At 39.5% G+C, this 13,614-nt stretch overlaps 1 protein-coding gene across 1 annotated transcript in view; it reads left to right on the plus strand.

Annotated features, from left to right (window-relative positions):
- The window catches only part of nkain2 (sodium/potassium transporting ATPase interacting 2), a 102,992-nt gene that overhangs the window by 76,194 nt on the left and 13,184 nt on the right, over positions 1-13,614 (plus strand). The window contains exon 5 of the mRNA XM_026193855.2: positions 10,109-10,169. Within this exon, the coding sequence (XP_026049640.1) occupies positions 10,109-10,169 (61 nt within the window). The remainder of the gene's footprint in view (positions 1-10,108; positions 10,170-13,614) is intronic.

The following is a 13,614-nucleotide window of genomic DNA, read 5'->3' on the forward strand; positions in this document are numbered from 1 at the left end:
TCCTCTGTACTGTAGCTCTGTTTGTACACATACATTCAAATAAGGAAGTGCACGCAATAAACAAGTCAGAGCTTTAATGCCACGGCCGTGCATCATTACGCCAACAAAGAACAGGGAAAAGGTTTCGGAAGCGAGTGACTCTCCGTCTTTTCGGTTTCATTCTGCATCTCGCTCTCTTGCAGTGCATGACTGTCCCCTTCTCATGCCTACTCTGTGTCTCTCTGACAATCGATAGTGGTGCTTATAGTGTGGCTGAGTGCCAAGCCGCCGCACAGCTGTACCACTGTCTCACTGTAATTGGTGTGTTGAAACACTGTCATGCTCCATGAGCACAAACTCAACAGTCTGACAGGTTCACCAGGCGACCGCCAGCCTTGTTTGGTGTAATTGACTAAGTGTGGGTTAGAGTTTGCTTGAATTACACCCTAAACTAAATGACTGGTCGTTATCAGGTTGATTGTCTGAATAACCAATGCTTGGCACATAATCCAGCATTGGTCTGTTGGTGTCATTAAAGCTTCGTATTTATTGTTACTTCCTTTTCTGGCACAAAGGCTTTCTAACATGTGACTAACATTGTGAAAAAGGTGTCTTATAATCGAACTATATTGTTTTGCAAAAATCTAAATGGGACTAAACTATGGGCCAGATTTATGTATGCATTGCACTTGTGCAAACTGGGTTTTGACGTTAAAGAAAATTACTGTTATAAAAGAATCATCTGTATTTAAAAAAAGAGCGCAGGGTTACATGTAAGAGATTTTTCAGACTGACTCTGTTGGATTTCTAGGAGCATCTTTCTCAAGGGGCAAATTATAAAGCAGAGAATATTTAAATCAAGCACGCAAACTGAAACATTTGCAATGTGAAGTTTACTCCTTACTTTCTTACTGCTAATAAACAAATTATTATTGAGTATCATTATGATCTTTTTCCTTGATGTTTATGGCATCTCAAGCTCCCATAACATTAAAGAGTCATTAACGAAAGGCAAGAGCATGAGCCAAAAGTTCAGAAAGAGTTGAATTACATTTGTAAACTCACCTGTTTTGAAATGTCCTACTTTATGACACATTATTTAAGTGGCAAAGCATGTTTGAAAGGTGATAATGATTGGGGGTGTGCATGGATGATTGGATGACATTCGACTGAAAAAGAGCTCAGAGGACCTCATTAAAGAAAACACCAAAAAATGAACATGAACAGGTTAATCTCATTATTTGCTCTTGTCAAGTTTGAACTTACACACCCCAGGTGATTGGATCCTGGAGCAACGTTAATGGTGCTGGATCAATACTAACAGGTAATATCTGACAACCTGACAAAAAGGGGTAATGCTTGTGTTTTCAAGAATTAAAGGCTCTCGTGTTTCGATGGTGGGGGGAATCTAAATGTAGACAAGTCTGGACAGTGTGAGGAAGACAAATAGCCACTGAAGCATTGCAGCTGTCAGGTTCTTCAACACTGCATGTTTTTGTTTGTCTGGGTGGTTAGTTGGGTGTGTGATGGACTAGTTTGCTTTTCTAAGTGTCTCGCAGCAGTTGGATTTTCGTCTCCAGTTTACTGACTTCATGTGATGTAACAACTGTGACCGCAAATCTATTTTAGTTTTTTTTTCTCCCTACAACAGATGAGAATATTTGTCTCATAAGAAAACAACTCGTTCCACAGTCAGTCTCGTTGGGCTTTGTCCCATGGTTCATTTATTTCATAAAGTGTATATGATAAATCGTTAATTGGTTTGCTGCCTGACTTTTACAGTGAATTACTGTGTTAATTTTGAAGAGTGGACTAATTAGCTTTCTAAACTTTCAATTCCTTTACAGTTTGTTCCACAGAGTGAATATCAGCTGTACTGACGTAGAGCATAAGGCTTCTCCGGGGAGAACTGGAGCGTGCTCAGTGAAATGTAGGCCTTCAATCCCAGACGATAGCACAGTGGGGAAATGCACGAGCGTTACTTCTTTAATTACGTTTTTTTTCCCCCTCAGCGCTATTGTACATCCTAATAGCACAAACAAAGTGATAATTATATTAAACAACATTATCTAAGAGGCTGTCTGCTGGCTCCGTGGTCTAAAGTGCATGCCTGCAAGTAATTTCAGTGATTAGCATAACTTCATCTAAAGTGGAGATACTAATCAGTGAAATCACCTACTGTTGTTTTTTGTTTTCTTTCTCTGATTGGGAGGAATGGCTGCATATAGCCTGGTCCCCACACACAGCTGAGTAACCCTGTCTCTGAGACATAATCGACTGATGAAAATTACCATTAGCTATGTCGGCTTGTTTGCATGTTACAACTCTGCACAGAGAATATGCTTAAATCAGGAGCACTTAAAACCAGGGAATTGATTTTATCTTTATTCTTCACTTTGAGAAAGAGACTGGGCATTTATTATTATTATGATGGACTAAAACACTGTTTTGTTAACCGTGTCCAACATGTAATAAATAAATACACTAACTGAATTGGCATTTATGAGTAATGTAATAAATGACACAGAAAACCAGATTTAAAAAAGTTATTTATCCTGTTTATTTATTAGACAATTTAGAGCAGGGATGTCAAACATGTTTTAGAATTTGGGCCACATACAGCCCCAGTTTGAGTTCAAGTGGGGTGGACGAGTGAAACTCCCCTTTCTGTCATTGTAAAGAAGTTTAACTCTTTACTCTTTAACTAGACATTTAGTCCTCACATATCTTCATTTAAGAAAAAAATTGAACAATTTCAACAGTATGTCTCAATTTTTTCATAATAAATAAATGCTACTGCAGTAAATGAAAGAAATTTGTCAGCCCAAGTCTTTGGGGGTAAATTGTAGTGAATAAATATGTGAAATTACAGGAAAAAATCTGGTAACTAATTGCTGAGACTGTCCTGTAATTATAAAAAAGAAAGTTTATCTGTGGACCCACTGTAAATTATGAAAAAATTTCTATAGCACAAGACAAGAACTTTTCTCTCACTGAATTGTTTATTGGTTACCTAATTACACAGCATTATCATTCCCGACGCGTAACATGCCGACGATTTGTCACAACCCTAGGCGTCACATAGTAACGCGAAAGGTACCCTTCCGCATCCTTATGAAACGCTCTCGGTTTTCAGTTGAATCAAATAGAAAGCTGCTCACAGCGGTAAGACACACTTAGAGCAGAAGCTCTAAGCCGTCTATTCCAGCCCTAATCCTAACCTTAACCATCACCTTAACCCTATCACATAGTGTATTCCAAAGTAATTCAGGATCTGAAAGTGAACAGATTTAACGTACATAATGCTTTGTTAGGTTGATTGTAAAACGCATGTATAGATTTATTCCAACCCGTTCTCATGCCTATCGACAATTTGTCACAGTCGTCTGTATGTTACGCGTTGGGATGAGAACGTGTTGCTAATTACTTTGGTTTAGTGTGAATGATCATGGTTGAGGTCTTTATCAGTAGGCAAAGCTGTACAACCTGTACAAACCTGTATAACCTGTATAAATAATGTTAAAAGTCTAAAATTCATGCCCGCCCTCACATTGTTCAAAGCCATTCAGTGGGCTGGACTGGAGCTTTTCCTGGGCTGATTCTGGCCCCCGCACCTTATGTTTGATACCCCTGATTTAGAGAGCTCACTGCTGCCAGACCAGTATGTCTACTGAATATCAGATTGGTACAGCACTGCTTTTAGGTTAACACTGCGCAATATCAACAGTCAGTTAAATATTTTGTGCTCCCAATAGTTCCAGAGTGCTGCGCTTGGCAGGTCCATGGCATGGTACCCAAAAAAGCTCTGTGAAAATGGACTGTAACTAGTAGTTTCAGTATGATCTATCAGACAGCTGTAGAGTTTTTCTCAGCCTTCATCTTGTGAAAGTAATCCTTTGAATTACAGGTTATTTTAGTATTTAGTATTTAGTATTTATTTATTTATTGTCATTGTCAAGAACAATGAAATTGCGTTTGGGGCTTCCATACTTTAAGGTGGAAATTATGTGACATTGTCAGTGGGATCAAACACAATGACATGTTAGGGTCAAGCTGCATTCACGGGTCGTGCTGCACGTTTCTTATAAGAACAACAAACTATAATCCTAAAAAACATATTGGAAATTGTGAAAACATAATGCAGAAATAGAAACAGAGTTACTAGAGCCAAATACCAGTAGGAAATCTGGCAAATAATGTGAATGTGAAAATTAGATGGTTTCTAAAAACTAAGAAAAGACCTTGTTGCTATCCATGCACCGTGTTGTGCATGAAATTTTTTAGAAGTTTCTCGTGTGACATCATGCACGGATTGTTCCAGAGTCAGCCTGTTTGCTTGGAACCGAATTTATTTGATCCTACATTGTCACCATGATGTCACCCTGCTGTAGTGGCAGCACAAAGTCCCATGACCGACAGAAATAATACCAAAATGGCAGCTTGTCCAGGGAGTAAACGGTGAGTGTAGAATCACAGTTGGTGGTTACGTGTCTGTTTGTCTTTTTAGGTGCCTTGCCGAATAGTATTGGCGAACATGGTCCTCCAGGATGCCCCGTCTCTCACACAGTGCAGCAGCTCATTTGCTTTCTTCATCCAGTCTTTCATTCCGTCATCATTATATTGCATTCCTGCTCTTATCATAATGTGTCCAAAGAATCCTCCTTGTTTCAACGTGGTCTTCTGACACAGTGTTCTTTTGGTCTTGTATGTATGATATTGTCATCCTTCTCCTGATGAACCACATCTCTGTTTTCTTGATGGTGTCTCTTTTTTTGGTTTTTGTTTTGTTTAAAACAAATTAAGTATTAATTAAAGCTGTAAATTTTCACTCCTGCTCTTGGTGACAAAATATAATACACCACACCCTCGCCACACCCTCAACTCCCCCAGCATTTGTTTAAGTTTTAGAGGACATCATCAGCACGTAAATAGATTTAATCCAATGGATGCGACATCTTCGTCACAACACAATTTATCTTCAGTACAATTCCACAGACAGCTGTAATGGATTTGCTCATTGGAGATGAATTCATTTCTCATCAAAGAGCAATACATCCACAACACAAGGCAAGATTAGCAGACAAATAGACAACAGCTCTATCGTTAAGATTCAGAATGAACACTGTGAATGTTATGAGAATAAAGCAACAGTGAATGGGAGGGGTAATTGGTGGTGGTGGTGGTCATGTATTAACCTGCGGATCTACTCAGCTGGTTTAAGATCTACTTAAAAAGCACTGTGCTTCATTCAAAATGTTAACTCCTCTTCATTTCTGGTGTAGAACTGACTGCGTCACTGGGAGACTGACTTATGCATGCACGTCCATGGCATCTGTCCTTGCTTTTCTAACAGGTCTCATCCCGTGATGGTATCAGTGAATTATTGCTCTCAGGCCATGCAGAACGTAGAGTTTCCATCCTTACCGAACACCAGCTGCTTGACATTCAACTAATTTCTCCCTGCGCTCCGTTCAAAACTTCCAGGTGTTATCAGAATCACTGCTAAGGGAACATTTGGAGCATCATGATTGTAGAAAAGTATGATGATTCACTTATCTTCCTTTTGTCTAATGGGATTTCTTTGCCTGCGTAGCACACAGCGGCAATGAAAGTGATTTTAGCAATGTGGCAATGTTCCTGAGGATTTTGGCCTGTTGAAAGAAAAACAAAGACCTGGTAAAAGTTCAGATATCCTGACAATGCACTGCCACTGACATTTACTTTTCCTTTGGCGCCACTAGAGGTTGATATTTGTGGTTTTCCATATCATTTCTCACCCCAGCTCACAGAACCTCTCATATAGCTGTAGACTCTTAGTGCAAGATTTATTAAGCAAGAGCCCGGAAAAAGTGCAGATGGAAGTTGAAAGTTCTTTGGGTGATCCACTACCATCTATGATCACAGATGGAGCTAGTTTATTCAAGTGATAACAACCAAAATCTAGCAGGAGTTTCTCCAATTAGCAGATTGTAAAGCAGACAGACCAACTAATAACACTTGCACAGCTTGCTACTTATAATCTGACAGACACAGCTAAGTGTTTGCTTAGGTTTTTGCTTATGAACAGCATGAATAGAATGGTGGACAAAATCCTCCATCAGGGGTGTTTTGACTCCTTCTCTGGCTAATTTCTGACATCTCAAATTTCAGGATTTATACGTAGAAAAGCGGCTTCACTGCAAACAATTTAGCCATTTAAAAGGAACAGAGATATGCAGATATGGCTCTAAACATTTGAGCTATGAGCTGCTCTTAAACTGTTATTATGCACTTGTACTTATAACCACTACCAGGATGATGTCAATAGAAAATTAGGTAAGACATGATTTTTTTTTCTGTATCAAATAATGGTGCAATTAGCTGGAAATTGCCAACTGCAAGCCTTGATATTCATGTTGTATGACTTTTCTTTCTCTTCTTTCCATAAAAGAGGAACTCATGAATGGGAATCTACAAATACATGTGGAGCTCACTGCACGTCTTTATTAAATATCATTAGTAAATCTTACATCCTATTATTTTGTACTTTGGGTTTATTTGCAGATTAGTAGTATTGACAACTTCACACTTAACAATCACACCTGTGGGTAGCTGAGTCCAGGCCTTGCCAGATAATGGCATTTACCATCGCAACACCCCATTTCATTCTTACTTCATTTAATAAATTAATTGAATCATTGTTAACATGGACTAATCTGTTATAAATGCCAAATGGGAGCCGTAAAACAAATACACCAAGAAGAAGAGTTGAGATTGAAAACATGCACGTGCATGTGTATCAGCCACTCACAGACACTGTGAAACTAGGAGGTGTAACTGCAGTGCAGGAAGGCCACTTTGCCATCGTTATCATTGCAAACATTTGTTCAGAACACTCTGTTCAAGCTCTAAAGGGGAGAAATGTTGCAGTCAACTACATCGAAGCGGGAAGAACATGCATATCTCACAATTTATCACCCATACCATTACTTTTCTCTACCTTGGAATAATGCAACTAGGTTTTACGGACTTACTGTTGCATAACTAACTACATTTGCAGTGTTTACCATGGCAACAGGCATTTCGATAAACGGTATGTTTAAGAAATGGGATAAACTCCTGCCTCCTGGGATTGCATGCGCCCTTGTGCTCATAAAACCTAATAAGAATAAAGGGCTTCTGCTCTGAGTGAGGTGCACGGTGCTGTGCGGCGAAATGGTGAAGCTGTACAAGTTATTGCTTGTCAGGCTGATCAGGGGCAGGGATCCTGTCTGAGTTGATGCTGAAGTGGTGCTTTTTCCATTTCCACTCGTCACACTGAACATCGCTCAGTAACTAGGAAACCTAAATCCACAGACAAAATGAAAAAAAGGAGCCAGAGTCTGTCTGAGAAACCTGGGGGTATAGCTCACTAAAAGGCAGAAAGCATGTACTGTGGAGAAGCTAAAACACCGTATTTCTTTCTTTTTACAATCCCCGATAAAAAAAAAAGTTGATTTTAGAGAGGCCTAGTTTCTGAGAAGTAAAGATGGGCAAGGTTTTACCAATCTGCAAAAAAATTGTGTCTTTCAATTGTTGAACACTTTCAGAATAATGTTCTTAGTGGATCGCGGGTGCTGAACTGGTCGGCCTGCAATCCACTAAGCCCAGCAACTACTCTTATCAGTTCCCAGATGGTTACAGACTGTCAAAAAGAGGTGATGCTACAAACTGCTAAACATGGCCCTGTCCCAATGTTTTGGAGACATGTTTAAAATGACCTCTTTTTTTCCTTAAAATGGTACATTTTCACAGCTCAAACATTTGATGTGATTTCTATTTTTGTTTGTGAATAACATAGGTGTTTATGAGAGTTGCAAATCATGCCATTCAGTTTTTATTTATACACACACCTGTTTTGTAATTGTCTGTAAGTTGTATCTTACACTGACAATGTGTTTCTAGTTGGTTGCTATTGGCACTTTTTAATCAAAATCTTAGTCAAAACTAAAAATGTGGTTTGGAAGTGTTTGGCCCTGCAAAACCTAAAATAACAAATATGCTATTTTCCAGGGTTCATGAGCAGGAAAGTCCAAATATAACTGCAGGGATCAAACATAGACACACCCAGAACTCCAGCAATAAACAAGATAAGGAACACACATGCTTACAGCCCCATAGCTAATATTGGTGAACCCCAGCTATCTTATTTGGATTTCTTGACTCCAAGACGAGATATAATCAGACTTCTTGTAAACAGGATATTATGTTTATATGCAGCAAACACCAAAAACGGAATACTTGAGTTTCACGAATATTAACAGGATATTGATGTGCAGAGAAACGTACTCCGTCACAGCTGATCAGAATGTTCCCTATCGCGGGGCGGGCATGGCTCTCCGCTCCCTGTTCAGTCGCGCTAACACAACTGCACCCAAAAGTCATTTTCAGAGCCAATGAGCCTGCAGAAGAAGACAGAACAAGCTCCCGATCATTGGTGGAAAACTCCCTAAACTCTTCATAGTCTTTTAAGCAACATTTTGACTTTGCAATGCAAAAAGTCTGCTTCAAGTGAATACTAATATAAAAATCATTTCAAGCTGGATTGGCGGCAGACAGGAGACGCAGCCTGAGGTCGAGGTCATCCTAATCTTTGAAATGATGCTGTCAGTAGTACCGACAGCTGCGATGTTGTAGGACGTAAACTTATCAGCATCTTTGACCAGTGGATATTTCTCATGGCATATCTGCTGCACAAAGCACATTTGTTTTCTCATCAGTTTTGATCCCCCCGCTGATACCGGCAGCAGTTTCCTCCTCCTGTATGTGGCTTAGCTTTAAGTAAATTCATCTACCGCGCAGCGAAACACTGTATTCCTGACTCGTTTCCTTGTGTGAGGCAGAGGAGAGAGCGAGTACAAGGTGGAAGGAAATGGGATGTATAATGGCAAGAGAAAAAGGAAGAGAAGCTGGAAGGAATAGTCAGTGTGAGAAACGGAGGGGAGCTTTGGGAGCTGAACATTATTTAGAGTAAATGAGGTCAGGACCTTGAGATATACACTGAATCTCAAATGTAGCTCCTCACATTTGCAGCTAGCTGAGTGTTTATGCGCTTGTGTGTGTGTGTGTGTGTGTGTGTGTGTGTGTGTGTGTGTGTGTGTGTGTGTGTGTGTGTGTGTGTGTGTGTGTGTGTTGGCATCCGTCCATGTAGTCAATAGAATACCAACCAGGTCAATGTCATTTTCCCAACACTTAAAGCCATATTTCAGCAATAAGTCCTCTTTATTCAGGGTAATAGGTTAAATTAATGCCTCATACAAACACACGTGTATACCTATTTTTCCTCCCATCCCACGTTTTATCTCTTCCCTCCATCCTCTTCTCCTCCTCTGTCATCGCGGGGTAATAAGGTCACTAAAATCCCGACCTTACATCGACTGCACCTTCCTGCATCTTTGCTCCAATCGGCCACCTCCTATCGGTCTCCTAGGAAACAGACAGCCAATGGGAAAGCAGATCAGATAGCAAAAGGTGTTTTGCTGGTGTGGATTGCTGTACCACAGTCTAAACATAACCCACACAGATACACACATGTTTAATGTAAGCTTCTCCCTGTAACAATCACAGCACAGAGCTGCAGCATCCTTTTTTGATTGTTTGGCCCTCATTATTTCCAGGTATGTGAATGGCTTCAAACGGACATGACATGACGAGATGGAAGACTGTGAGGTTCACCTCTGGTTGTACGCTTACAAAGCCCTGCCCCACAGCGGTGGTGTAAGGTTTTCATTCTGATGATAATCACAAATGTAGCATTATCTGCCTTGACTTTGTAAGCTAGAGTTATTGCTTGTGACCGAGGCAATAGACGGCACATGTTTACCCACAGCATGTGCATTAAAACAGTGTCTGTGGAGCTTTAAAACCATGAAAATTTGGGATAACCTTGTGGTTGTCATTGAAAATATGTTTTTGCACACACACACACACAGCGCTCTATTTTGGAGCAAAATACCACAGTGCTGTTCCGCTCCACTTCCACCAACACCTGTTTTCTCTGTCTGTTCCAACTATTTGTTCACCCTCACATGTTTTCCGCTTTCTCTCTGTGTTGCACAAAAGAGTAATGTTCCTCTGTTTTTTGTCTTTTTTCCTTTGTCTTTGTCTCTAGTTGGTGGGGTTTATCTACGCCTGTTACGTGGTCAAGCTTATTTCTGAAGAGGAGGATAGCTGTAAGTACACAGTCACACACCTGGAGTCACATGGTCATACACGAAAAATACCTTGAAAGCAAAATTATGTTTTTATTTTTTGAAACTTACATAATCCTCGATTTAAATGAGTACTTTCATCTCTTTTAAGTGTGTGCGAGGAATAAATGATTACATATGGGGAGTTACATTGAGATCCACAAACAAAAGTTATAATTGATTCACATGAAAATATGCGACTTCTGAAATATCAATCTTATCAACATTCATTAAATACCTGCAGAATCGCATCTGCGGGATCCATATGAGTAGAGGGAGTTGCAAGTATTTACACGAGTCGCACAGCAGCTGTGACTTTATTAAATATTTCAAACTATTAATTATCTCTAACATGGAGACAGGATTAGTGAGATTCTACCATCAGATTTAATTCTCTGCTTCAGACAGGTGAGCTGTCTCACTCAGAGTTTATAAACACCAGTCGTACCATTTGTCACAAAGCACACATCCTCAGGTTTGAGCACTGAGCCACATTCCAACTCCTGAGGTATTTTTAGTTTACTGTTTGTAAAATTCATAAATCTTCACAAAACAGAAGTAAAACAAAGTCCACGATACAAAACAATAAAATACAGGCAGCACAGTGAAAAACACCGTGAAACAGGCAGGTATGGAAACAGAATGACATGACGAGGTTTAATTGAAAGACAGGGAAATGCCACAGGAACACACTGAAGGTTACGGAGTTGAGTGGAAACAGCTGGGGAACAAGAAACAGGTGAAACTATTCAAAGATAATGAGACAGGAAGTAGACTAACCTAGAATTGAGAAACAGAAGTCAGGAGAGTATCAAAATGAAAAAAGAAAGTGATTATACACAGAGACTAAACCCTAAGACACACTTGACACAGAAGTATATAAGGAAAAGGGCTAGAAAAATAACAAGTATACAGAATAACCTCAAGCCAGAAAACAAATGTAAATACATGGGATCTGAAACAAAGTACTTAAGGCTACAAATACAAAGGAGCATGACAATCAAAAAAATATATATATATATACAAATAAATTATCAAAGAATTGAATGTCAACAGATACTCAAAACTCTGGGTCCACAACCAATGACGTTGCACAATGAGAAAAAATTGCAGTTTTTTTGTTCTGTCGAATGGTTTAATCTGTTCTGAATTTTTTTGTTTGTTCGTTTGAAAAGATTTTTTTAAAAACTGTAGCCATTTAAACTGAGGATTTTAATTGTTTCTCTGGCTGCTTTTAGCGTGTGTAGAAATCCAAAGGTTGACAAACCCGCTGTTCCTGGTTACGGTTGCTAAGCTCTGACTAAACTCTGTTTGGCAAGGTTCAGTGGTTGATTTCTAATATACTGGGTAAAGTTGCTTTGAAGGGTCAGGCTTCTAAAATAAATTCAATCTGTCGCCCTCTCACTACACTCCTCCTGTCCATCTTGTTTATTCTCTTAATAAAAAAAAGCAGAAGGTTTGAATGGAGCCATTGTCTCGTTGAGGGTCGTTACCACTACTTTACCGACACAAATTCACAGTGAAACTTGTAGCCCACAGACTTAACAGCCGGGCTCATTCATTTTACAGCAACATGCAGAGAAAGAGACGTGAGAGAACGTGTGGAGGATGAAGATAGCTGAGCACATTTCTGCTAGATCAAAGTTGCTTTTCATTCATACTGCAGGTCTCTCCCTCATGCTTCCCACTTTCAACCACCATCACCAAGCAACAGTCATGGAGGGAAAAATGTGTGAAGAGAAAGGGAACTAAAAGATGTTCATCAGTCAATTCACAAAGTATTTGTCTTTATTGAGGCTTTTATCGATACATCAATTCATTAATACAACCATGCTGATTTGGAATTGGGCTGGTTTTCCAGAGGTGACACTGACTACTATATAGTAAGCGTTTTATGTAAGATGTGAGTCTAAATAGTTGCCTTTGCATGTGGCGCAGAAGATGAAAATGTGGCACATCAACATGTTAATTCAGTTTTTGTTGCTTTTAAAATGCAGTGTGCATCCTTGTGCATTTACTTGAATGAGCCCATTTACCTGAGGCCATCAGTTAAGTTATTCCGTTAAAGTAGACGCAGCCGTTTTTCCCAAAGATCAATACCGTGGCATGTCTTATTCAACAGTGAACCATGGAGGCTGCTTGTTAACGCATAAATATTGATAGGTAATAAATGCAGACTAGATCAGTGGAAATAGTTTGAAGCCTCGAGACTAGACACATTTTTCTGCTTTCCTTCCTGCCCTGAACAGATTGGGAGTCGAGATTGAAGGGGGCAAATTTATCCCGTCTGTTATAAAAGTGTGGGTCAGTACTGGGACAGGACGACCTCTATGTTAAACGAGGTCACAGCGAAAAGTGAAATCATCATAGTGTAAAAATTTAAGAACAGCTGAGAGTAATGTAATGTTACATTTATGAGACTTTAAAGGAAAATAATTGAGTTTCAGGGGTTGTTTTTGAGAGGAGGTTTTTTTAATACTGCATTTTAATAAGCTCAGTGATGACAGTAAACCTAAAATGCCACTTTGCCTTCATCTCCATGTCTAAATAATTGATGTGCAACATTTAGTATTTGCCCTTTTGTTAACTGCATTTTGGCCGTTGGCTTTCGATACTGCACATTCCTCCTGATGCTGCACCCCGAGAGAGAGTTTGACAGAACTAAGCAGCAGACTTTGATGAGAGAAATGTGTTGCCATCACTGTGCTTAGTGGCGTGAAATGTTGCCAAAAACAAACATTCTTAGTTTTTAAGGTAACAAATCCAGTCCCTGGAAAAAGTTTAAATAACATTTACTCATCCATGAGTTATGTAGTCCTGTCTGAGCACATGTTTCTGTCAAAGTGCAACAGCTTTATTTTTTCACATTTTAGTGCCTGTTCTTATTTTTCATTGGTTTGAGCTGATAGGGCTCAGCTAAAAGATGTCAGAGTTCACAGTATTTTCATGCACTAACAGAGACTAAGAGAAAGATGTCACCGAGAGACTCTTGAATAGAAATCTGAGAAAATTCTGTAGTGGCAAGGATGGTAATTATCCCACCCTTACCTCAAAAGAGCAACAGTCAAACCAGGAAACCTGAGAGTCAGTTGTGTTGTTGTCATACATTTTCACAGTAGTTTCTGCTATGTTGTGGCAGGCTTATGTACTCTGTCTACATGGCATTAGCCAATAATGGTTGGAGGCAAGCCTCCTAATAGCCTGCAACATCTACAAAATGGCAGTAATTTATAGGATGGTGGAAAGTTCAAGACAAAACGCTGTTTGAGATACAAAAAGAGAGATTGCTTTCACTTTAATTGATACCTCTTTTGAGATTTCACAGGCCAAGCCCTGCTTGCCTTGCTTGCCCTTGCAGAACGCCAATTATCTATACATTGTATACATGCAGGATCTCTTCCCATTTATCTAAACAGGATGTTCAGAA

Source organism: Astatotilapia calliptera, chromosome 15 (genome assembly GCF_964374335.1).
Source record: "Astatotilapia calliptera chromosome 15, fAstCal68.1, whole genome shotgun sequence".
NCBI lineage: Eukaryota > Metazoa > Chordata > Actinopteri > Cichliformes > Cichlidae > Astatotilapia > Astatotilapia calliptera.